Source organism: Heliangelus exortis, chromosome 3 (genome assembly GCF_036169615.1).
Source record: "Heliangelus exortis chromosome 3, bHelExo1.hap1, whole genome shotgun sequence".
In the NCBI taxonomy this organism is placed as follows: Eukaryota; Metazoa; Chordata; class Aves; order Apodiformes; family Trochilidae; genus Heliangelus; species Heliangelus exortis.
In genome coordinates this window covers 1061243-1085828 of record NC_092424.1, presented here as the reverse complement: position 1 = coordinate 1085828, position 24586 = coordinate 1061243, and the positions used below count along the sequence as shown (strand labels likewise).

Sequence of the window (24586 nt, the reverse complement as noted above, 5' to 3'; positions counted from 1 at the left end):
CCTCCCTCCTCCTCCTCCTCCTCACCACACCACAGCCAGCACAATGGCCTTTGAAAGCCTGTTCTCCAAACCCCCAAACCCAGTTCTTGACCCAAACATGCCCGACTCTGACAGGCAACATGCAGGGGACGAAAGGTCGAGTAACATTCTTCTCTCTCTCTCTCTCTCTCTCTCTCTCTCCGCTTCTCATAATGGTGATACTAGTGGGGTGATGATGATGCTGATAATGATGATGATGATGATGCTGTGTGTTAATGTGCTAGGGGGTTAACGATGTTTTGGGGGGGGGCAGGTCACCTTCAGGTGAGGACTGGGGTGGTGGTGGTGGGGGAATGCGAGGAGGGGAGGGGGTTGTCACTGAATTAGAAGTGCATTATTAGCAGGGTTTTATTTTTTGGAATGCATGCCTTTTACATCTTTCTTTATTCTGGCTGGGAAAGGGGACTGTTTTCCATTTCTTTACATAAATTGCACTTTCCAGCGGGTGTCTGTTGAATGTCACCATTGTTCTTTTTCTCCCTTGCCCTGGTGCTGATAGTCAGGTAGGAAAGGGTGCTTGCCAGTTGGTTTTTTTTTTTTTTCCTTTTTTATTTTTTTTTTCCCGTTGGTTTTGTTCATACAAGAATCACGAGATCCATATTTAACGTCATTTTCTTGCCAGATTACACCTTCCCCATTTAACTGGATCTTTTTTTATGCAGATTAAGGTCTGACTGACGTTATCTTTGCCACCTCTCAATCCCCATGCGCAGAAAACCAGAGTCCTGTTCCTGGTGAAAGGACCTCTGTTCCTCCCTCCCTCCCCCTCCCGCAGCTGCTGGAAATTCAAATCCTTTCTCCAGGCAGCCCTGGCCTTCCTAAATAGCTCCACAAATCCTGTGCCAGGGTGAAAGCAACCAGTCCTTCAGTCTACATCTACTCAGAGCATTCTTGACACAACTGCAGGAGTTAAAAACGTTGGTTTTGGGCAGCTGGGCTCCAGCCTGTCCTCCCCACACAGCCCCACGGCCCTGCTCAGTGCTTGCTTCCGAGGAAAAAAAAAAAAAATCATAAAAAAAAGGCTTGTGAGGGAATGTAACTGTTCCCTCACTGCAGAGTTACTAATTTGGAATTACAGATTGGGAAGTGGAAGGCCACACCAGCTCACTGCTCCAAACATGGTAGTGTGGTGGAGTAAAGGGTTCAGGGCAGACCCCAGAGCTGCTGATCCTCGTTTTCACCCTCCTGCTTTAAACGATGACCTGGTGTAAGTTGTGTCATGCTCTCTGTTCCAAAAAAAAAGCAAAAAGAGTGCTGAGTAAAAAGGCAAACCAGTGACCCCCTGGGACTGCTGAGATAGGGCATAGCCACGTGTCAAAACCTTGCAGCAGTCACAGAGTGCTCCAGAGTTCCTGGAGCTAATAACTGGGAGTTTTTACTGTTTGGAGGCTTGAAAATTCCTTTGTGTGGTAAAGTCCTCCTGGAGGACAAGCCCGAGTTACTCACTGTGCTGCTGGAAGCATAGTTTTTGTAATTTGGAGTTACTCATGGTGAGAAGTTGAGTTCCTCTGACCACTGGGCCTATTGTTACACTGGTGAATGATGAAATAGAATAAATGAGTCCTACCTAACAGCCTTAATGTGCTTTTAATGCAGGTTAATTTATAAACAGTGCTTGACAACGTTTTCATTTCAGAAGTCCTTAACAATAAACACATCTACCTGGTACAAAAAACTTCCTGTAAACAAGATGGTTTCAAAACTTCTGCTCCCCTCCCAGCTGTGGGTGTTCTTCATACACCCAGGGTGTTGGTGAAAAAAAAAAAAAGGAAGAAAAAGCAAAGCCCCCAACTCTTTGTATTCTATTAGCTGTGCAAATGTAATCCTGTCACCATGCGGTGTTTGAGCTGAGGTTGGTAAAGATTTCCCTACCAGCTGGTGCCTGGGGAGGCCTAAAGAGAAAGCCCAGCAGCCCCCAGGGTTGTCTCAGTGGGAGCAGGGGCTTCAGTCCTCAGGGGGTTCTGCCCAGGTTCTGCCCAGGTTCTGTTGCAAGGCAGTTGGAAGTTCTGTAGGGAGCCCTGGGTGGCTGCTACTCCCATGTGCTGAGTTCCCCCCTGTCTCCCTGCTGGGCTGTCCCAGAGCACAGCTCCAGTGTCAGTACAGCTTACCCAGTGCCTGCACTGGGAGCTCAGCAGGACTGGGAGCTCCTGCCTGGCAGGGGGGGTTGTGCAGCAGAAACCAACGTTCTGAGAGCAGTCAGTAACCTGGTGTGCCCCTCATCTGTTGGGGTACAGAGAGGACTGATGCTCAGCAGTGTCTGTCCACACCTGGAACATTCTAAGCTGGAAGATTGGTTTAGTCCAGAGAGTTTCTCACTTTATAGATGGGGCACCTGATTAGGCCAAGGAGGTTTCTCATTCTTTGAATATTTTAAGTTAACTCATTGTGGGGACCTTCTCTTGGATGAAGTATGGGACTGTGCACACAGTGATCTGTGTCTTGTAGAAAAAGTGTTACCTGGAAGGGGAGGTTTCCTTAAGGATTATTTCTTGTTCTGTAGGTCACCTGTGATGGGGGGGCAGAAGTCCAAGGCAGGGTGCAGGCAAGCTTGGCTACAGCAAATACAGACATGAATGAGTTGGGATAGTTGGTGGTTGCTGTTAGCATCATCTGCAGGGTGGGTGCTGCATGTTTCTCTGCAAGGATATTTTGTAGACATCCCAACTAAATAAACATCCTGCTGGGAATGCTGAGTGCTGGTGCCTGGGAGCTGGACTAAGCACTTGTTACAAATGTGCCAGAATTCTGTCTGTAGGCCCAGTGAGCTCTTCGGGCAGGAGAAAGGACTTTGCTACACGTGGTTCTGCATCTCAAATCCCTGCCAGATTTGCAATTGCCAGAAACTTTAGAAAATAAGTCGGGACTTAATTTATTTTTAAAATCTGAATTGTTAGGTTGGCACTGATACTTTTTGATGGCTATCTCTGCTCGGCTGTCATTTAATCTCCAGGCTTGGAGATTTCCTGCACCATTATCTGCTGTAAAAATAGCAGTGACCTAAAGATAGGCCTGATCATTGAGATGCTCACTCACAGGGCTGCAGGGAACTGAGGCTCCAGCCAGCCACCCCTTTGGTTTTTATTTTTTTCTGCCCGGTTCCCAGCCCTGGGAGTGTGTCCTGCTCCCTTTCCCTGTGCCAGTTTTGCACTCCTGGGAGCTGTTTACCCTCTGCTGCTCCAACAGGTCTGTCTGGTTCTCCCTCCCTGCTCAATTACAGCTGCTTGCTAATGAGAAAAGGCAAGTGGTGGGTTTGTAGCCAAGGATTTGTGGGTTTGTAAGTGAGAACTGCAGTCTGCAGGGTGAACTTTAGCTGTGCATCCTCTCCCTTTCTGCTCAGTCAGCAGTTTGGTGTCAGAAGCTGCATTGCCCCTCTGGTTCTGGGTGTTACAGAGCAGGGAGGTGTCTGTGGAGCTGAAGGGCTCATCCCCAGCAGCTCCTCAGCCTCAGAGCCCACACTGCTCTCCAAGCTTCCCTTGCACAAAGGCTTCCAGGCATATTTTGTTCAGTGTGACCACATAAATACTTCTCTTATTCCACCTCTTACTCCTTTCCCTCCCTGATGTGCATGCTTTGGTTTGAAAACCTTCACTTACCAGCTGGTTGTGGACATTTTTTTGGGTTGTTTTTTTTTCCCTTTACTAATAGTCCATCACCAAAGATTGTGTTCATGTGACATTGGAGTTATTTGTGGTTGCTAAATGCAGCCTTGCAGGGACTGATGGTTTTCAAGCATGGTTCCAAAACTTGCTTTGCCATTAGGGAACAAAAAGAGACTCAGTCCCAAAAAAGAGACCAAAAAAGTCCCAAAAAGAGACTCAGTGCCTGTGGGCACAGCAGCCTTGCCTGCCCCCCAGCAGGAGGGAGCTGTGCTGGGAATGTCATTTCCCTGCAGCAGTGAACCCAGAGGCAGCAGGGGCAGAGCTTCCCAAAAGCTGCTGCTGGGCCTCCAGTGCCACACCACAGGAGGCTGGGGTTTGGCCTGCCTCATGGCTGGCCTTCTCACTTCCTTCCCACATTTTATGGGAACACAGGATCTGCTACAGCCTGCTCTGAGGACACAAGTAAAACAGAGGTTAACCCCCCCCCAAGCAGGCTGGACAGTAACTCTTCATGATGCAGTTTCACTGCCTGGCTGGAGATTAAAATAACTTCACTTTTGCAGAGTGGGCAAAACTAAAGGGGCAGCTGGAAAGGGCCACGAAGTGACCCAAATAACATTGTCAAAAGAGGCAGTCCCAGCTCTAGGTGAGCACTGGCTTGTTGTGCTAACTGCAGCAAAGCCTTCTGGGTTTGTACTGCTTTGCCTTATTTTATTATAATTTAAGGTTTAATTTAATTCTTACAATCCCTACAAACCCAGCAGTGCAGCAGTGTTTTAGGCAAACGAATTTCCTGAATTTTTAGCCCTCTAAAGCCTTCCTCCAGCCATATCATTTTCATGTCACTGAACTGTGTCTGAGTTCTTGCTCTCCTCATCATGTTATAAACCCCAAAGGTTGCCTGTGACATTGCAGGGTGCTGTGGCAGTGAGCAGGGCAGCAGCTGGCTCTGTCACCCTGCTCCTCCTGCTGTGCTGGGTGTGGAAAAGACATCCAGGAGGGGTATCTGGAGCAACAGGAGCTGGAATAGAGGGGTTGAGGGGGAAATGTGGTTTGTGCCCCGAGGAATTAAGGAGGGGAAAGGCTCCAGGAGGAGGGGTTGAGGCTTTTTCAGTGAGGCTTGGCCAGTGACAAAAGGCAGTTCCCAGCAGTGCAAGCTCTGCCCTGTGCCAGCTGTCCTTGTCACAAGAGAGCAGCAGGGCAGGTGTGTGAGGCTGGTACCAGCCCCTCGAAGTTCATACTGTTTCTAGGTGAGAAAAAGAGGCTTTGGACATCCTGGATGTTTTCTGGTAACCTGTCTCTTCTAGAACTAGTCACAGAAATAAGAGGTTAAAGTTATTTCTTCTTCAGGAAGAAAATTTCTGTTTCTTCTTTAGGAAGAAAGAGATTTAATTTTCTTTCTGGACAGTAATATTCAGTTATCAGCAGAAATTAGTGTCATCTTAAAATAATTTATTAATGTGTCAGAGATCCGTTCATGTGTGATCTGCTCATTTGCATTCTTGCCACCCTGCCCTTGGGATGGGTACAAGCAGTAAAAGGGAGATGTTTGCAGCCTTCTAAGTTTTTCCACAATGTACTTTTCCTACTTTCAGTAATGCTTTTGGAAAGTTTTGTTTATTTATGTTCTTTCTAAGGCTCAGTGTAACCAACAAAGTCAGAGGCATTGTGAAACAAAGTTTAATTTTTCAATGAGCCCTTTTCCTCCCCTGTGAATCAAACCTGCCAAGACCAGACCTTACAGCAAGTGATGTTTGCTGGCATTCTGCTTGTGTCTGATGGGCTTCACCTCAGGCCTTGCAGAATTCTGATCCTGGTGTGGCTCCTGCTGTGTCTGGAGGGGTGCTGGGGACTCCTGATAGGAGGGGGAAAGCTGTCCCCAGGGAGCAGGATGTTTGCTTTCCTTAAAACATTTCAGAGCTCCACTTGTCTGAAAATGCACCTTGGTCTTCTGGTGGCTTGGGTTAAGGAGTTTGTGTTGGGAAACTCCTCTGAAGATAAAAATGGCTGTTTTAAACCCCACTTGGGCTAAGGGCAAGCAAGGGGAGTTACAGCTGAGTGGGGATGTTAGAAGGGAAACTGCAAACACAGGAGCAGTGGGGAGTGAGGCTCAGCCTGGTTGTCTCCTGTCCCTAGCCAAATGTTTGCATAGCTGATCCTCTCCAGGATTTCACCAGAAAATAATTAAATATATTGAAATACTTCTTATATTAAATATACTAAATACTTCCTTGCCTTTGTAATCCCCTTTGGAGATGCTCTAGGGACAGTGGAAGCTGCTGTATGGTTTTGTTTCCCCATATCCACCAAGCTCCATCCCTGGAAATGGTGGAAAAGGGAGCAGTCTGCCTGTGCCTGGGGTTCCATCCCTTCCCTCTGGAGCTGAACCAAACTGTGTGTGTGTGCAGGCAGTGCTGGGACAGGGGTGATGCTGCCTGTGCCCTGCTGGTGTCTGTGTCCCTGGGGCTGTCCCTGGGGTCAGGAAGGATCCCCCAGCAGAGCACAGCCAAGGATCCAGGGACACGGGAAGGAGGTGCAGGAGGTCAGGCAGCAGCAGCCAAACCCCTCTGAGCAACCTCAGCCAGGCAGTGGATGAAGACACTTTGTGTCTCTTCCAAGAGGGCTGTAACTACTGCACTGCACAGGTCAGGGAGTCATTCCTCTGAATTTCTCTCAGTTCTTTTCACCTGATGGTGCCTCAGGTTCAGTCCCAGCTTTGCAGACAGGATGCGGGAGGGTTCAACTCTGGCAGGGTTTGTTTGTTTGAACCATCCCTCCCGCAGCCTGGAGGTGGTGTTCCCATGAAGGTTGTTTCTGTGCTTACTGTTCTGTGGGGCAGGTGGTAGAATACATGGGAATTCTTGAAAAAGACAACAAAATTGTGCTGCTTTTCTGGATGACAAGCGTTGTGGGGTTTGTGTGGCAGAAGAGAAGCAGTCTCAGGGTGTCAGCCCAGGGTGTCAGTGAGGAAGCAGCTGCTCGTGGCACACCCCAAGTTCCATTGTTTCTCTGGTCAGTGGTGGTTCTGTTGGCTGTACAGCTCAACCTGAGACTCAGCCCTGGTGCCTAGAAAATCCTCTGCTGGCTCTGTGTTTCCCAGACCATGCCTCTTGGGGGGGTCACAGTACTCACAGTGGGAAGGGAGGGAGCCTTGGTTCAGGTGGCTGGAAGCCCTTCCCAAAGCTGCTGGCTGTAGCCAGGTCTGTGGAATAGGTTTGGGAAGTGAACTTCTAAAAGGGGCAGGTTCTGCACTCACTCTCTAGCTCCAGTTTGCATTTTAAATGGGGAAAAAATGCCAGTAGAGCAGAAGGCAGATTCTCCATTGTCACTTCCTTTAAACTTTCTTTGAAGTGTAATTAAATTATTTCCCAGAAATTATACCTCTTTGGTTATTGTCTTTCCAAATCATATTTATCCAGTCTTTTTATTTTTTACATTTTTTACATTTTACATTTGGAGTAATGTTTGGAAAATTCTAGAGTGTTGTGGAAAGAATTTCAGCATTTGAGGTTTAGAGGACTTGTGTAATCTTACCTTTGAAATGCAACCCAGAGGATGGTGTTACTGAGATCCTGGCTGATTGTTTTACCTAGAAAGTTTCTGGAGTCCCAGATGCATCCCAGGAGTGTAAATATAAGGTGGCAGGTCCCAAAGGAGCTGGGCACTGGTAAAAAAACCTTATAAAAATCACATCCAAACAGGTTCTGGAGCTGCCTCTGGACTTCACGTGTGGTGCCTGCTTGGCAGTGGGCATGTCTTGATCATTCCTGATTTCTGGTACTTGCTCAGGAGCTAATTTTGACTTCATGGCTTCCTACTGTGTTACAGTTGCACTGAAAAATACTGTCCTTCCAAAATACTCCAAATAAAATGCTGAAGGCCATGAGCAAACCCAGTGGGCACTGCATGTGCAGTGCAGCTAAGCTTAAGGCAGAGGAGCTGAGTATTTCCCCCCCTTCTTTCTAAGTTCTTTTGGTTTTCCTGCAGCAAAGTGTGTTTGTGAGGCTGGGCTGCCCAGGGCTGCTGCTTTTTGGGTGGCAGGGGGTGACAGGGAAGGGTCCCCTTGGCGTGGATCTCACCAGCAGTTGAGGTTCAGAGGTGGCAGCTCTGAGGTTTTCTCCCAGGCCTTGATGTGAGTTGGTGATCTGGATGTGGTTTGATATTTTTTTTTTTCCCCCTTTCATTTTTGATCTAGTTCATGATCTGCAGTCATATCTTGGTGGCTTGTTGGTTTGGTTTGTTGGGGTTTGGTTGGTTTGGTGTTTTGGTTTTTTTCCTCTTTTTTTTTACATTGTGGTTCTCCGAAGTCTTTAGTTCTGAGAAGCTTTAGGACAGACAATTATCAGTTCAGCAGTCACATTTTCCCTTCTCCCTGGCACCACAGCCTTGGGGATGTTTGCAAGCAATCTCCTGAGTTCCACAGTGCCTGCAAAGGCTGAATTCCTGAAGCAGTGGCAGGAATGTAGAAATAATTGTGCAGACTTGATTAGAAATGTTTAAAAGCAGAACATTCTTCCACGCCCAAATCCCAGCAAATACCAAGCAGTAGGAGGGGAGGTGAAATTGCTTCAGCCCTGAGTCTGAACGAGTGAAACAAGTCAGCTGATGCTTGGGCAAAACATTTATTTCATGGCAAGATATTTTCAGGGATGCTGTTGTTTGAGTCAGGAGACAAAAGTTTATTTACAAAGAGAGTGTTACAGTGTCTGTTAGTATTTGTTTAAAATCAGGCTGTGCAGTGGAAATACTTCTAGAAATGGTTAAACTGCCTCTTCACTTTGAAAGGTGTTTAAGGGCAACAGGGTGCTCTGTGTGGAAGCAGCTTTGTTGTTGTTTTTTTTTATCTAGGTTGGAGAAAACTGTGTAAATAGGGAAGATTTTTGTTCTGAGAATTAAACAAGAAGAAATTCTTTTAAAACTTTTAAATTTTGTGGTACTGTTCAAGACCATTTAATGGCTTGCATTCCATTTTTCTCTTAACTGCAAAAGAAAGTTCTAAAATCCCAGTAGCTCTTGGAGAGTTAGATGTCTGAAAAAGTCTGTGTATATATATATATCTCTATATCTATACACTTGTATAAAATGTCAGTGGAGTGAAGGGCAGGGGGTGTGTTTGTGTTTGCTGTGCAGTCAGACAGCTGAGGTGGGCAGCACCACAGAATTTTATTGTCTTGCTATTTTTCCTCCTACAGAGAAGATGGGGAGCTGGAAGATGGTGAAATAGATGATGCAGCATATGAAGATGTGAAAGAGCATGGTTCAAAAGGTGATGACAAACAGAAAAATGAAAAAGGACACAGAAAATCCCGGAAGAAACGCAAAAAAGAGAAAGAAAAGAAAAAGTCAAAAAGGAGAAGACGGGATAAGCACAAGGTTAGGAAATGCAAACCAGAATATTCAGGTGCTTCTTTTAGTGCCAGGTTTCCAGGTCCAGACGAGGATTCAGGGGATTGCAAAAGAAAACTGAAATGGTTTTATTGCTGTTTAGGCAGTCTTGGGTCTCTGAAGCCAAGTTTGGGGATTCCTATCTTAACAATCTGCTACAATATTAAAGATATTTTTAAAAAAGACTTTTGAGACATGAAATGTATATTCACAGATTTCAGGGGCAGTTTACATGGGGTAAGAACAGCAAATCATTAAATAATCCAGCCATAGGACATTTCAAGTGGTAGTTTGGAAACTGGCTTCTTAGCTTTGTCTAAATGCATTTTCATAAACCTGGTTTTCACCTGTTTATATATAAAATAATCAAAAAATAAGATTGAGGGTGTCACACATATCTTCACTGGATGCTTATTTATTCCAGTATTTCTTTTCATAGTGGCTGAGCAAATCCTGACATTTATGAGCATTTTACTCTGGGTTGTGGTAGTTCTGAGATGAAAGGATGTAGTGTTAAACCACTTCTTACACTGTTTAAATCTTAAGCAATGATACAAATGAAGCCACTGGCAATGGTAATGGTAGCTGAACCATATTGGATCAGAGGCAAAATGTGAATTTACAGCTTTGCTTTTTATGCTAATTTATGGAGAGAAGAGTAGTGAGGTGAATCCTCCAGTGAAGTTCATTATGGTAGTGTGTCTAATATGGATTTTAATGGTCTTAAAGGCAAGAGATTCACAAAGCTTTATCTCAGAAAACTAAACCTTTTAAGTCCTCTCCTAAAAGTCACAGAAATACAGCCTTCTCATTTGTTTTTCCTACAGAACACCTCCCTAATTAAAACACTTGCAGTGCAGTAGGGTGGAGTTTTCTCCTAGCAGCAAATGACAGGATGCTGGTATTTCTGTGCTCAGATGCAAGTTTCCAGCCATCTCCCAGCCTTGGTAGCCTTCCAGCAGCACCCCTGCTCTGCCACCATGCTGGGAGAGCCCCTCAGGGAGCTTCTGTCACCCAGAGAAACCACAGAGCCCACAGTGTTGCTGCTCAGAAACCTCATCTGACCAGATCTTGATTTTTGATAAAAAGGATGGGTCATCAAAGAGTGTTCTTTCTTTAACTTCCCCCTGCAGCAGAGGGGGGTAAGAATTAAGAAAATATTTTGATCTCTTGGGCTAATTCTTCCTTGAGCTCTCTCCACAGCAGACCCATTGCACAGAGGATTGTATCTCCATGTCTGAGAGAGCTGTTTGCTTCCTTTTTCAGCATAACTCCCCTTCCAGTGATGACAGCTCAGACTACAGCCACGACTCTGACATTGAGCGTACAGAAAGACCACACAAGAAGAGCAGCAGCTCTTCATACAGAGATTATGATTCCTCCTTCAGTCAGGTAGCATGCTTTCCTTGTTTTGTTTTATAAACTGATTCCTCCTGTCTCTGTTTAGGTGTAATTTAAAGAATGCAAATGTAAATGCTGCAGTGTTTGGAGGCCCACTTGATCTAGACTGTCCTAACAGGAAACAGCTCCTGAAAAGCCACTTTGTTAATATCTAGAGGTGATTCTGCTTTCATTTTGTCTTGGCTTTTCTCAGCCTTTGCAGTTGGATAGCCCTCCTGAGACCACAGGGGGAGACAGGGTGCTGTTCTCTGGAGCTGCCATGGAGCAGCTGGAGGCTTGATGAAACTCTGGTGCTTGAGAGGAAACTCTCCTTGTAGCCTGAAACTGTTCCAGAAGCCTCTGCACCTCTGAATTTATTAAGAATTGTCTGATCCTGTCTGCAGGAGTGGTAGAAGGGACAGTGCTGGCTTAGGAGAGGCCACAAGAAGTATTTCAGCTTGACTGACAGGGACAGGACAGGTTTTTCCACCTGTGCCCAAAATCGTCACAATAGGGAGAGCATGGCTGGAAAAAAAATCTATTTTAGTCCTAGTTGATCTGAGTAGCACTTGGAACTGCTTACATCCACGTGCTCTGTCAACCCTGCAGTTAAGTTTCCTGGAGTTTAGATGCTGATGCTGTTCTTTTTTGTCCTTTTTGATGCATTTGGAATCAAAAGTACTGATTTTTAATAACTGGCTGATCTTCACTATTTATTATCAATGCTTGTTTGCACAGATCTGGTAGACAGCATGACAGTAGAACAGAGTGAAAATGGGTTTGTAGAGCAGTTAGCAGGAATGTTTGCTTGCAGTCCTGAGTTGCTTCTGAACAATGCAATCCCTTTCATGCAGCATGGACACGTATCAGGAAATTACATGAGTTCACAGAAAATGCAACATAAAAAAAATGTTAAAAGTAAGGAGTATGACGACTATAGTCATTACAGTGATGAAAACTTTGGTAATTATAACGAGGAAGAAAAGGATGAAGATTTTGCTGATCAGCTTAAACAATACAGGCAAGCTAAAGAGACCTCCAGTGCTGATTTAGGACCTCCATTCCCAAAAGAACCAGTGAAAAAGCAGGGGATGAAAGGGCTCCAGAAAGGTAAGATAATTTGACTCCTTAACTGTAGTACAGTGGCAGCAGTTGTGCCATCAGTCGTTTCAGGATATTGCTGGATGAGCTTTAGGATCCCTTCCAACCCCAACCATCCCCTGAGTCTCTGTCTTGAGAGTGGAGTGAAGGAAGCTGCCAGTGGTGCTGGTTTTCCTGGCAGCTTCTAGGGGAGGAATAATGCCCACACTGAAAGGAAACATCAAGTTTTGGGTGGTGTAGTAAAGAAAGAAATAAGAGCCTATCAAAAAATCAAGGTTTCTGTTGTGCACCTGCTCAAGTAAGAAATCACAGGGCTATAAAGTGAATTTCTGGTGTAGTTTGAGAGTAATTTGACTTGTCTGGGGAGAGGAATGTAAATGTGGCTATTCCACCTCTGGATGAGGCCCCCCAGAGACCAGTAAAGTACCTAGGGATTTTGTTAGGTGCCTGAACACTTGTGTTAGGACACCCCACCACTGTGCTAGTAAGTTTTAATCATTCTTTTCACCACTTTTCTTGCATTAAAAGCTGGGTCAGTAGCTGGTGAAAAGTATTCCTGCAGACATCCTGCTGCAGGGCAAGTTCCACAAGGGTTCTTCTTCACACCTTTCACTGGGGGTCTGATCCTTCCCTCACCTCTGGCCCTCTCAGGCAGGCACTGGGCAGTGAGCTGTCTTGCTTTTCCTGCTGGGAAGATTTATTGCATGCTGCTTTGCTTCACAGGAAAAGAAATTGGCCAAAGATTGGGGAAATCTATTTTATCAGAGACAAAAAATATGCCTTTTCACGTGCTGCCTGGTAATTCTGCTTCAGAACCTCCCTCTGCAGGTTATCTGAGGGGAAGTCAAGGCCCTGAAACCCTGGTGCCACCTGACGTGGGTGTGATAGCCACACAATTTCCTAACTGGTTTTCTCTGATAGTGGAGAATCGCTGAGAAATGGGTGGGGTTGGGTGACACCTGGTGTGCTGGATCACTGCCCTCTTGAGGCTCCCAAACAGTTACCATTCAACAGTCTGCCTTCAGAGCCTTTCTGCCATATTCCTGAGGTTATGGTGTGAGGTTTCCTGCCTGTTGTGTCAGTGACACACACACACACACACACACACACACACACACACACACGTGTGAGTTCTGCCCCAGAAAGGGACCAAATGGCCCCAAGTATCCCGAGTCTCTGTGCTGGTTAGGAATCTGCATTTCTAGTTGTGAGACACTGCTTGGAACAAGCTGAATTTTCTCTAAAGGTTTTTCAGGCTGCTGCTGATGGAGGAGCTTCCCCCAGAGCAGGGAGGTGCAGGGAATCCCAGTGGGATGCTGGGGTTGTACTTGCCAGCTCCTGACCCAAGATGCTGCGTAGGGATTCCCACTGCAGAAATGGAATTTGTTAGATTTCTTTGTATTTGGTGCCACTTGGTAACCGTTTTTCTTTACCTTCTGAGGTCACTCAAAGAGGCTGTTGGTGTTTTGCAGGAATTTCTCAGAGAGGAAATAATTACAATATTGGTCGAGGACGTGGGATGCAAAAGAAATTGAAACGTAAAGATCGTGGAAGGGGCCGAGGGGGCAATAAAGGCTCTGATGGCTTTCATGAGGTACCTGCAATTACAGCTGAACTCCTAATGCAGCTGCTTCAAATGTCTGGATGCTTGCTTTAACAAAAGAGTATTTATAAACACATAGCTTGGAACGTTTTTCCCTTACCTGGAAAACTACTGGGATTTCCCAGCACTTGGTGTACAAAGTATGATTGTGCACACACAACAAATAATTTTGTTGTGTTTTTTTTTTTTTCTTGGAAACATGGAAAGTGAAATACCTTCTTGGAAATATGAAAGTGGTTTGTAAGCTTTGGGGCTGAATGGTGCATGGACTTGAGTGTTAATTGTATCTGAAATAAGATGGTTTGCTACTGCTTGCTTATCACAGATTTTTCAGCACAGAATGGTGTCACCTTCAGAGTTTTTTCTGGTTCCCATCTGAATCATGAAGAGTTCCCCTTCCCTTTCCATAGCTTAAACTGTGGAGATGGAAGCATCCATGGCCTTAGTTTTCAGTTAGTAATTTGTTGCCCAGGGATTACAGAAAGGAATGTTCAATATCACCACAGGATTTGTGCATCTCCTGCTCCCATCTTCATTTAAATGAAAAACACTACAAAACTGATGATTCGTGGGCCAAATCCACCCGCGGCTGGCAGATGTTATTTGGGCCAAATGGTGCTGCAGTGTGTGTACTGCAGCTGCAGTGGCTGTGGTTCTCCTCCCTCCTGCACTCCAGAACACACACACTTGGCTCTGCTCTGATTCAGCCCTTTTAATTGTTCCCTGTGTTTCCCAACTCAGTCCTGGCTGGTCCTGATCACATCTTCCCTCCCCTGCCCCTGGTAAGGAAAAAGGTCTCTGTTGGAGCATGGTGTTCAGGTGATCCCTGTGGTAACCTTGAAGAAGATCAGCAACTGGATCCCAAGCTGGGATTTCTCCAGAGTTAATGTGTTCTGACTAGAAAATGGATCCTGACTGATCCAGCTGTGGCCTTTCTAGTTCAAAGATTCCTGCTTCTCAGTGTCATAAAATCCACTGATCATCCCTGGTGTTAATGTTTTGTGGCACTGCTCAACTTGCTGAGCAGACTCTTGGCTGTGCTGATGGTGCTGATGATCCTGTGTGCTCCTGGCCATGGAGCATCCCAGCTCTGCTGCTCCACAGCTTCCTACTCAGCACTGCTCATCCCTGGGGAAGTGGGAATCAAATTATGAGGGAATAATTCTTTGCCTCATTGGGTACGTAGTAATTAGGAGTTGGGTCACCATTGAATTGTGCTGCTTTGCCCCATGGTATTTGCAAACAGGTTATTTTTCTTACAATAATTGTAATTCCTGTAATAATTTCTTATATAACGATTTTAAGAAGTTAAATCATGGTGTAGTTAATCATGTTTTGGGGTAATTAGTGCACCAAATATGCTCTGATATTTTTGCAACTACACTTAATAAGTAAGCATGTTCCTTTTCCTTGCAGGATGGCAAACCAGTGAAGAAATGGGTTAATATGAGTCAGGAGTTCATAAATCAGCACACGGTGGAACACAAAGGCAAACAAATTTGTAAATATTTCCTTGAAGGGAGGTGTATTAAGGTAATTATGCACTGTGTCTGGGGGGCTGCTCTTGGCTATGGGGAAGGGGACAGGAAACTCTGTTCTTTGGGAGCTGGTGCAAAGGAACCTTGCACACTGAAACTGAGTGTTTTGGGTTCTGAGGTTGGGTGTATTTGTAGGTCAGTGCCAGCAGAAGTACTTGTGGGAAATATCCCCTTCTGTTACACATCTTTAATTCTAACAAATCCTATTAGAAGTGATTGTGTTTGCTTATCAGTAAAAGCAGTGAAGTCTGTGATAGTATCATCAGCTTCCACTGAGAATTTATCACAGTAAATACAGAAGCCTTCCCAGTGTGGAGTCTGTAAAGAGGCAATGGTCTCTGAATGTATCAGGTAATTTCTCCCTGATGTGCTGGTTTTGAAGCACTGAAGGAATTGCTTAAGTTTGCAAAATTATTTCTCTCTTCAAAGCAAAAAGTGGGGTTGTAGTAATAGTTCTCCTACCAAAGAACCCTCTTCCTTCAGCCAGCAAGTGGAAGGCAGCAGAAAGAAGAGGATGCTATTCAGAGCAGTCAGCTGGCAAGCCAAAGCCCTAGCAAGACAGTCTCTCATTATGTCAAAAAAATGTGCTCTTGCTTCCTTTAGAAGCTTGTGCTGCTGTGGAGTTGAATCCCTGATGTGAGACTAGCTCAGTCAGTTAGGAAACACACTTAGGAAAAGCTGCATGCTTCTCAAATAAGTGAGTGCATCATTTCTGTTTGGTTTCTCTGTGTATGTAGAGATAGAATGTTTTCTGTTCCTTTTTCAAATGGTCAAAGTAAGGGTGAGAACCAGTCTGCTTGTCTCCCAAACTGGAGGCAATGGGAAGCAGTGTGTTTGTTGCTGCCTTTATCTGTTTTAGCATTAGTTGAGCATTTGCTGCCACCTTCAGTTTTAAAACAAATGGCTGCACTTGGTGTATTTTTCATTAAAATAAGTACAAAATTATGCAAAAACCTCTCCAGCAAAGTAATCCTAATGTATCCTGGGATACAGCTGATAGAAACTTTATATTATTTGGGCTCTGGTTTTCCTGCATGGAAGAGGCTTAATGCTTAATGAGTGTTGGACTGAAGTTCTCCCACACCCCTCTAAAACAGCATCAGGTTTTCTGATCAAGTGCATAATTGGGAACTAATTTCAGGGAAGTGTTTGTTCAGACACCTTTTGAATGCAAATTGCTGGGTGGAGACAGAGAGGAGAACTGGCACTGTAAGGGCAGCTTGTTTTCTGTGACCATTTCTGCCCCTGTTCCTGACTGATCCCAATTCAGCAGTTGTTTCTAGGCATAATCCTATGATGTGCTGATAATGCAACTCTGTGTTAGTAAAGAGTTGAAATTTAGTTAATTTAAAAAGTTTAAAACTTAAAAATTTAAAAAAGTTTAAATTTAGCCAGGGAGGATGTTTTTCTTTAAATATGAAACTGATTTACTCAGCATTTCAGATGGATAATGTGTGTTTTTGGTGTGCCTTTTTTCCTTTATTTACAGGGAGAGCAGTGTAAATTTGATCATGATGCAGAGATTGAAAAGAAAAAGGAAATCTGCAAGTTTTACATACAGGGTTACTGCACCAAAGGAGAGAACTGCATTTATTTGCACAATATCCTTTAAAAAATAATACTTGATTAAAATGAAAGGTTATATTTAGTCTTAATGGATGTAATATTTCAGGGCATCTATTAGGGACTATACCAGGGACTGTGTAAATTTACTACAAGGTTATTTTTCTGCTCAGATACTTTGGAGGAGAAGAAGATACATATAAAATGACTGGTTTGGGGGTTTTGGTTCTTAATGTCTTGAAAGATAAAACCTGTTGAAGCTCAATACATTTGTCCATATCCTTTTAAACCCCTGATCTGTTTTTGTTTCTTGTAAAGGCTTTGTGTTTGATTCTGGAGTTGAGACCTTCATCTTTTTAATTCTTTTTAGAACCAAATCAAAACTAATTTTAAGGCTACAGCAGTGTGACTGCTAGCAGAGTGCTGAAGGGAACCAGAAGGCAAGCTGGTTATTACCTGCCAGAATTATTGAGGTTCTGCTTTGGACAGAGGAAGTGCTGGTGAGGAATGGAAGGATAGCTGGCAGCTGAACTTCACAAACTCTCAGGACAGTGCAGACCAGACCTCAGCCTTTGTTAGGAATCCTTAACACATTGCTCACATGAATTCCCTTGCAAGTTCTACCATACAGGAGCAAAATGCTATCAAGGAGATAAGTGCAAGTTTTCTCATGCTCCCCTGACTGCAGAAACAAAAGAGCTGTTGGATAAGGTGAGCACTTTGCTGTCTGTAACCACGAGGTTTGCTGTTGGAAAGAACAGGGGGGAGCTTTGCCAGCTGCTTCTCTGGGGTGCTGGGGAATGGGGTGCTCCACAGGAACACTGTTCAGCTTCCCTGCTGTTCTGAGCACAGGAAGGCTGTGAGCAGGTTCAGTGCCAGGAATTCTCCTTGCTCTCAGTTATTCAGGTGGGTTTTTTTTAGCCCTAGCAGATTTGTTTATTTCCACAGCTCAGGTTTTCTGCCCATGAGCTTTCTTTGGGATCCTTTTCTGTGGAAATCTTCTCGTGCTGTAACAAGTTTGGCTTTGGTGTTGTCTGCCTTGGGCTGCCTAAAAGTCAGGTACCATCTGACTGCTTCTGCACTCAGGGTGGAGAAAGGAATGAGGTGCCTCTTCTGAATGATTGATGAACTCCTGACCTTTGTGTTAAGCAGGATATTCATGTGTCTGTACAGTTACTGTACCACAGGCCTGAACAGAAAAGATGCCTGGATTTAACACCAGAAACATGATGAATCCTAAAATAATTCCTTCAACCTCTGTCACTTAAGAGGACTGTTTGAAGGAAATGGACTTGTGAGAAATTGTCCCTTCCTGACTACAGAAATAGTTTTCTTCCTGGCTGTGAATCTGTAATAATAATACATATAATATTATGTATTATTACAATATTATGTTTATAATCTAATAATTATAAATTATATAATAGTAGGTTTATAATTTGCCTGAATTTGATGTCAGTGTGTATAGTCTTGTAGCAGGTAATTATATTTAAATGGCAAGCCCTAGTCTGAAGTGAATTGGCTATAGTGTATAGTTAATAAATGTTGGCTGTGTTGCTTTGTTCCAGGTTTTGAATAACGAGGAGGAACCCCAGAATGAAGATGAGAAAGAACTGGAGGAGCTCAGAAAGCGTGGCATAGTTCCTCTGCCAAAGCCACCACCAGGTGTTGGACTTCTGCCCACCCCCCCAGAGCAGTATCCATTTTCTGAGTCTGACCTGGAAAACTATCAAGATCCTTCAGGAGACTACAAGAAAATCCCATCTCTCTTTGAGATAGTTGTGAAACCTACTGTGGACTTAGCACACAAAATCGGAAAAAAGTAGGTTTGGGGAGTTTGTGTAGGGTTCTCCTTAAAATACAGCTGCATCAGTAATGCAGGAATTCTCTTGGTGTCTGTCAGGAGGATGTGCAGCTGGGAATGGTGCTGAGTTAGGGCTCTGTCAGGTGCTGCCTGCTGTAACTGCTTCTCACACCAGGGAACCCACTGACAGCCACTGCCCTGCCTCCACTGGCAGGCTGAGCAGAGTTCATCCCCTCCCCAGCTCTTGTGTTTAGCTTTTTCTCAGCACTGCTGCTGGAGTTGCCTTTGGGGTGTTTAGAACCCTCAGTTCACCTCGAGTTCTGCATCTGCTGATGTTGAAAAAAACGTCCCACTGCCAGACAGGCTCTGCAGTGTGTGGTGCAGGTAGTTATCTCCTGGCAGATTATGTTGTGTCTGTTAGATTTTAGTCCATCTGAGGGTGCAGGAAGTACAGAGGAAGATGTGTAAGAACGAGGAGGGGGTGGAGACAGCTAACAGGGATAACTTTGTGGGATCACAACTGGATTCACTGCTTTTCCTTTGCCTCCAGGCCTCCCACCTTCTACAACAGCGGATCCCCCCCCAGACCACCCTTTCAAGGCAACGACCCCCACTCTCAGCACATGTATAACCCGGGTTCGAGCCCAGGACCAGGACCTGGCATGTCCCAAGGACACAACGGGCCCCCAATGCACCCGGGCTCCCCTGGCCACCACCCCTGTGGGGGCCCCCCAGGGCCGGGCATGCCGCAGAGCCCCCCCATGCAGGGGGTGCCCCCAGGCTTCCTCGGGCCCCAGAACCAGACTGGTATGCCAATGCAAGGACAGCAGGGGGGCCCACCCCTCACACCCCCGGGGATGGGGGGCTCCTACAATGCCCCAGGAGTCCAAGGACACATGGTGAACATGCCAAGAGAGAATCACTGTCCTCCAGGGCCACAGTACCAGCAGATGCCTGGTGAGCGGCAGCCCAATATGAACTATGAGCCCATTCAGAACCCTGCTGATTTCTATGACAATTACTACTCTCATCAAGCTGTACATAACTTCCAGCCAGCTAATAACTCTGGTGGTAAGGACATTTATAAACTGTTGTTCCCTTAATCAATGTTTTGCAGTGCTGTGGTGTTCCCTCACGGCTCCAAAGCTGAGCAGCTGAAAGAACTGGGGATTAAATGTCTTCTGGGGATTTTTCAGCTGATGCTTTCCATTCCTGTAATATCAGTCAAATGAGTTTTGCTTGACTGTGTCTTGTGTTTCCTCTCCTCTGCTGTAGATGAGCTGCTAACTGTTTTGTTTTTGGTACTGCAGATGGAACATGGCATGGAGAATTTACAGATCACCAGGCTCACCTCATGGCTCAAGAGCCTCACCCTGGTGGAGGTGACTCAGACTCCATGGGCGGCCACATGGGCCATAAACCACCCATCAATGTACCAGATTTTCTCCCAGCAATGCAGAAGGCCCTTTATGCAAGACTTAGCCAAAAGCATCAAAGAGATGGAGACTCTGTCAGCAGCCAGGGGCAGAGGGCAATGAGCAAAGACGAAGGTAAAGATAATTCCATGTTCCCAATGTGCTTACTGACCATGTGCTGGCCTTCAGCAAGTCTGTTGGCTTGGATTTCCAACCATTCACAACTATTTGGAATTTGCAAACACCAGCTCAAGTAATATTTCCAGCTGAACAGACTTGCTTTCCTTCCCAGCGTGTTTCAGGGTTTCAGTTTGCACACTTTAATTGCTGCATTCCAGTGCAAAGTAGAACGAGGAGTGGATGAGTTTTTTGGGTACAGTTTGCACTTCTAAAAGGTTCTGTTGTTGATAACACAATTACTTAAAACCCCTGATGGAAACAGAAAGGTAATGGTTTCTGACTGCCAGTCCTCAGGTTCCCCCACACCGAGTCTCTTTGTCCCTTGTGCTGCACCCTTTTCTGATGCTGCTGGGTTCTGTCACCAGAACCTGACCTGTTCTCTGGCCAGAAGGCCCCTGCTGTACCAAATGATGTCTGAGACATTGCCAGTAATAATTCTGAGCAGATGATCTGGAGATGCAGCCCTTCAGGCTGCCTGCAGACCCAGAGCTACCTGAGGTGATCTGCTCTGAGGACTTCTCAAAGTGCTTTAGGGTCCTCCCCTCCAGAGGGCTTTTGGGAAGCATCCTGATGGAGAAGTGTCCCTGTCCCATGGCACTCCCTGCTGATGGTTTTTGTGGCACAGGAGGTGCCTTCCTGTGCATCAGGGGGGGGATTTCACCTTCATTTCTCATCTTACTGAGCCAGCACAGGCAGCAGCCTGCTGCAGTGAGCAGGCAGGGGTGTGGACCTGAGCAGGCAGCTGTGCTGGCAGGGCTGTACAGGAAATCAGAGAAGGTAGAGAATTTATTTATCCTTAAAAAGGAAATATTCTTATTTCTTCTCTCCCCAAAGCCTGGTGATTTGGATTGTAGTAAGGCAGCAAATTTCAGTTTGTATTTTATCTGGTTTTAAGACTACCGTAAGGTGCCATTTTTGTTCTGTCAGCACACAGTTAAGGGAATTTTCATCAAGACTCTTGTATTTTTAATGGTACTGATAAAAATAATTGTTTGAAAGTAAGTTATTTTCCCAGATTATTATTGGTCAGAGAGAGATGAGGAGAGAATGCAGCAGAGCTGGGGCTCTGCAGTTGGTTTGTTAGGTTTGGAGGGATTTTTGTCGTTTCAGAGCAGGGTTGGTTTAACAGCAGGCACTGGTGACCTCATAGCAGGCTTTGGTTTGGTTTTACTGAGCCGTTGCCCCGTGGTGTCAGTAAATGTGTTGTGTTGCTCGATGATCTTCTGCTTGAGTGATTTTCATTGCCATTTCCTTTTGGTAGATGACAATGTCAACTGGTACTCCAGCAGCGAGGAGGAGGAGGGGAGCAGCGTGAAATCCATACTGAAAACCTTAAAGAAACAGAGCGAGAACTTCAGGAATCGACAGCAACATTCCACAGAGCAGCACATGCTGGGGATCCCCACGGATCCCAGGCTGGCAAAGGAAAAGGGGCCCGGGCCTCAGGCCTCTGACCCCAGACTTCGGGCCTCCCCCAGGTCCAACCCCAGAAAACCCTCGGAACCGGCGCCCCTGGACCCGCGGCTGGCGCGGGACCCCAGGATGCACAAGGTCGGCGAGGGCGCTCACCCCGGCTCCTCCCTGGGGGGGGCAAAGCTGGAGCTGCACCACCCCCACGGCGGGGTGAAAGTCAAGCAGAAAGGGATGGATGAGGATGAAGAGGACTCGGAACGGGAGCTGAGGGAACGAGCTTTCCTCATCCCCCTGGAGCCCCTGCCCGGCGTGACGTTACGGGACCCCCGCTCTCAGCTGAGGCAGTTCAGCCACATTAAGATGGACGTCACCCTGATGAAACCAAACTTCGCCAAGCACATTGTCTGGGCACCCGAAGACCTGCTCCCCATCCCTCTGCCTAAACCCGACCCCGTCTCCTCCATCAATTTGCCTCTCCCTCCTCTCATCGCCGACCAGAGACTCAATAAACTGCGGAACCTGAAGAGCGACCCCGGCCCCGTGCCCGCCGACCCCCGCCTGGCTGCCAAGGTGAAGAACAACCTCACAGCCAGGAACACCTACCTGGAGCCCTCCCAGGATTCCCACGCCAGCAGCTCCAGCAAACTGGGAGACCCTCGCTTACAAAAAAACGTCGACCCCAGGCTCCACAGACTGTCGGGTGCTGCAGACACACACCACGGGGTGGCCAAGGATTCCCACCCTCCCAAATTCGACCCTCGCCTCGCCAGACCCAGCCCCAGCTCCTCACAGCCCTCGGAAGCAGCAGCAGCAGCAGCAGCAGCTAAACCCGACCCGGACGCTCTGCCTCCCTACGCCCCCAAGTTGTCATCCAGCGGGGTGAGGCTGGGAGCTCCGGGCTCCATCCTGAGCGGGATCAGCCTGTACGATCCCAGGGATCACAGCTCAGCCTCGGACACGGCTCCAGCCGGCTCGGGGGAGAACGGGGAGAACCAGAAAAAAAGCATTCTGAAAAACGCCGCGAAAAGCGAAGCGGCTCTCCCCGAAGAGTCCTCCCTGCAGAAAGCTGCCTCCAGCACGGAGAAATCCACGGAAGGGCCGGGGGAAGGTGCTGCAGAGAAAGGCACGGGCAGCAGCAAACCTCAGGCCAAACACTCCAGCACTGCCCCGGCCGTGCACAACCTCCCCATCCAGGCTCTGTCGGGGTTGATCAGACCGCAGTACAGTGACCCCAGGCAGGTGAGGCAGCCCGGGCAGGGGGCTCAGCCCCAGGAGAACGATCCCAACAACGGGGGGGAGTCAGATGACAAGTCCTTAAAAGATGTTTTCAAGACTTTCGACCCGACCGCTTCACCGTTTTGTTAGCAGTTGATTTTAAGTCCTTTTTACTGTTGTGAATATTGCAGTTCTCTGCTGGTTTTGTAACTGGTTTACCTCTTCGCTTTATTTATTTTTAAATTATAATTATCAACACTTTTCAGCTGCTAATCTCAGAACCACATGCAGTTATACAGTACGCTCTAGTGTTTGCAAAGCTGTGGTATTTTCTATATAATACTTTTCCAGTTTCAGGGAGACTAATAATTGACATGTAGAAAAAACAAAACGAAACAAACCCCCCCCCCTGTATCGTGTTAGAGCTGATAAAAGCACTTTCATTGTAAATAAGTCATTAAGGAAAGTCCCCAGACTTGTATATGTGTGAGCTGTCTCTTTCATAAACAACATTTAGATATGATTGCCACATTTGTATGATTGTATAGACCCAAGCAATATTATGTACATTATTACTGTGAGAGACACTGTTTGACAAGGATCACCCGATGCATCAAGCCAAACTGATTCACAGCCCACGGAAATGATGTGGAAGGAACACTTCTGATCCTCCTTTTCAGATCAGCTGATGTGAGACGTTGACAGTTTTTATTCATGCAGTCGATATTCTTAGTGTAAAAGAGACCTATATCACATATTGAGGATTAAAAATGTCATATCTTTTAAAAGTATTTTATTCTATGCTGTATATAGAAGAAATTGTGAAGTACATACCTAGAAGAAAGTTACTGTTAAAAGTGGAGAATTACCTAAGTTGTCTAATACAGAAAAGGTTTTTATTTAATTTTTTTTTTCACGCATACACAATTCTGATTAGTGCTATAAGTTACATTGTGGTGTTCATGTATTTCAATGTATTTTTGTATTCAGCTGCTTAATTTGTATTGCTTTTTTTGTATTGATGTAACTGCAGTACTTGTATTCATGGTGTCTTTACGACATTTTTAACAAAAAAATTAAAAAGGGTACAGCAAAAGCCTGGTCCTGGCACCCGTGGTGTTGTCACAGCTGGCTCAGCCTGCTTTGGGTTTCTCACCTCACCTGGGGCTGACCCCAAATGCTGCCAGAAATGTTGTGATTTGTGCCTGTCCTTTGGTGTCTGCAGATGCTGCATGCCCAGAGCACCAGTGTCCTCCAGGCCCCTCCTGTCCCCCCTTTGGGGTCCCCTTTTCACCTGGAGGAAATGTGCTCACCCCCCCAGCTCCACTGGCAATAAAAATGTGCCCCCTGCTGCCCACCCCCTTGGGATCTTCCTTTGCATTGAGTCTCTTCCTTGGTGGATTGATTTATTTCTTTTTCCCCTCAGTTTTTCTTTGTTGGCCCTGTGAGCAGGACAAGTTCTGATCACAGATTCTCTGGGTTTGGTTTCTTGTGCCTCTGAGATCCAGGGGGGATCAAGGCAGGACCTGCAAAACGTGGCAGGGGAGGCACAGCTGAAGGCCAGTTTGCCTCCCAGAGCATAAATTGTATTCATTTATACTGATATTTTGACTTGCACTCACTCAAAAGAATTGAACTCCAGGTAACAGACCTGAAGCTTGGTTGTTACTTGGGAGGAATGTGCTGTTCTTGCAGGTATTTACTCCTTACCACTTCATCTGGTGACAAGTTTGACCCTGCAGGAATCTCACCCGAGAAGCAAGGCAGCAGAGCTGGGCAGCAGGGAGAAAGAAGAAATAGTTTGGAAGTAGCACATGGTCTGGGAAGGGAACAGAGAGAAAAGGTGACAGTGCTGAGGTGTGAAAGCATCTGTGGTGATGTCCTGAGCACTGCCCTGCACACTCTGTGGTGAAAATAAGAGGTAAAGGAAGAGCTTTGGTACGGAGGGCAGAGTGCCTTGGAGCTGGGGAAATGGGAGGCTCTGGGGTGGTTCAGTGTCTGTGGTTCTGGACCCACTGGAGCTGCAGGGTGTGTTCTGGTGGGGGAGGCAGTGCTGGAGCTCCACACCACCAGCTCGGGGGCTTCTGTGCCACCCAGGTCTTCATTTGGGAAAGAAAGGGGTACAAAGGGAGGGGGAAACATAATTTGGAAGGGGTCAGCCAGTCCCCACAGCCTGTTCTTCCATGTCCATGTGTAACCACCTCCTTCCTTCTCCCAGATCCTGCAGGTCCCCCTGGTGTCCCCTGGTGTCCCCAGCCATGGCCCAGGCTCCGTGCTCGCCTCCTCCCTCCCTCTGCCCACCCTGGGTCAGTCCTGGCACATTCCTGGTGTCCCCTCACACGTGGAGGAGA

General features: G+C 46.3%; 1 protein-coding gene across 3 annotated transcripts; it reads left to right on the top strand.

The window, feature by feature from the left end:
• On the top strand, nt 1-23331 carry ZC3H6 (zinc finger CCCH-type containing 6). Of its 3 annotated transcripts, XM_071738802.1 has the most exons (12): nt 1-135; nt 8831-9011; nt 10290-10415; nt 11258-11513; nt 12977-13098; nt 14524-14640; nt 16135-16246; nt 16810-16919; nt 17777-18030; nt 18563-19083; nt 19323-19562; nt 20869-23331. In XM_071738802.1, the coding sequence occupies exons 1-12, from the start codon at nt 44-46 to the stop codon at nt 22383-22385; spliced, it is 3648 nt and encodes a 1215-aa protein (XP_071594903.1). In that variant the 5' UTR covers nt 1-43; the 3' UTR covers nt 22386-23331. The 3 variants fall into 3 exon arrangements, with proteins under 3 accessions (XP_071594903.1, XP_071594904.1, XP_071594905.1); XM_071738803.1 differs by lacking the exons at nt 16135-16246; nt 16810-16919; XM_071738804.1 differs by lacking the exons at nt 1-135; nt 8831-9011; nt 11258-11513 and having other exon boundaries at nt 16135-16248; nt 16812-16919.
• The last annotated feature ends 1255 nt before the right edge of the window (nt 23332-24586 follow it).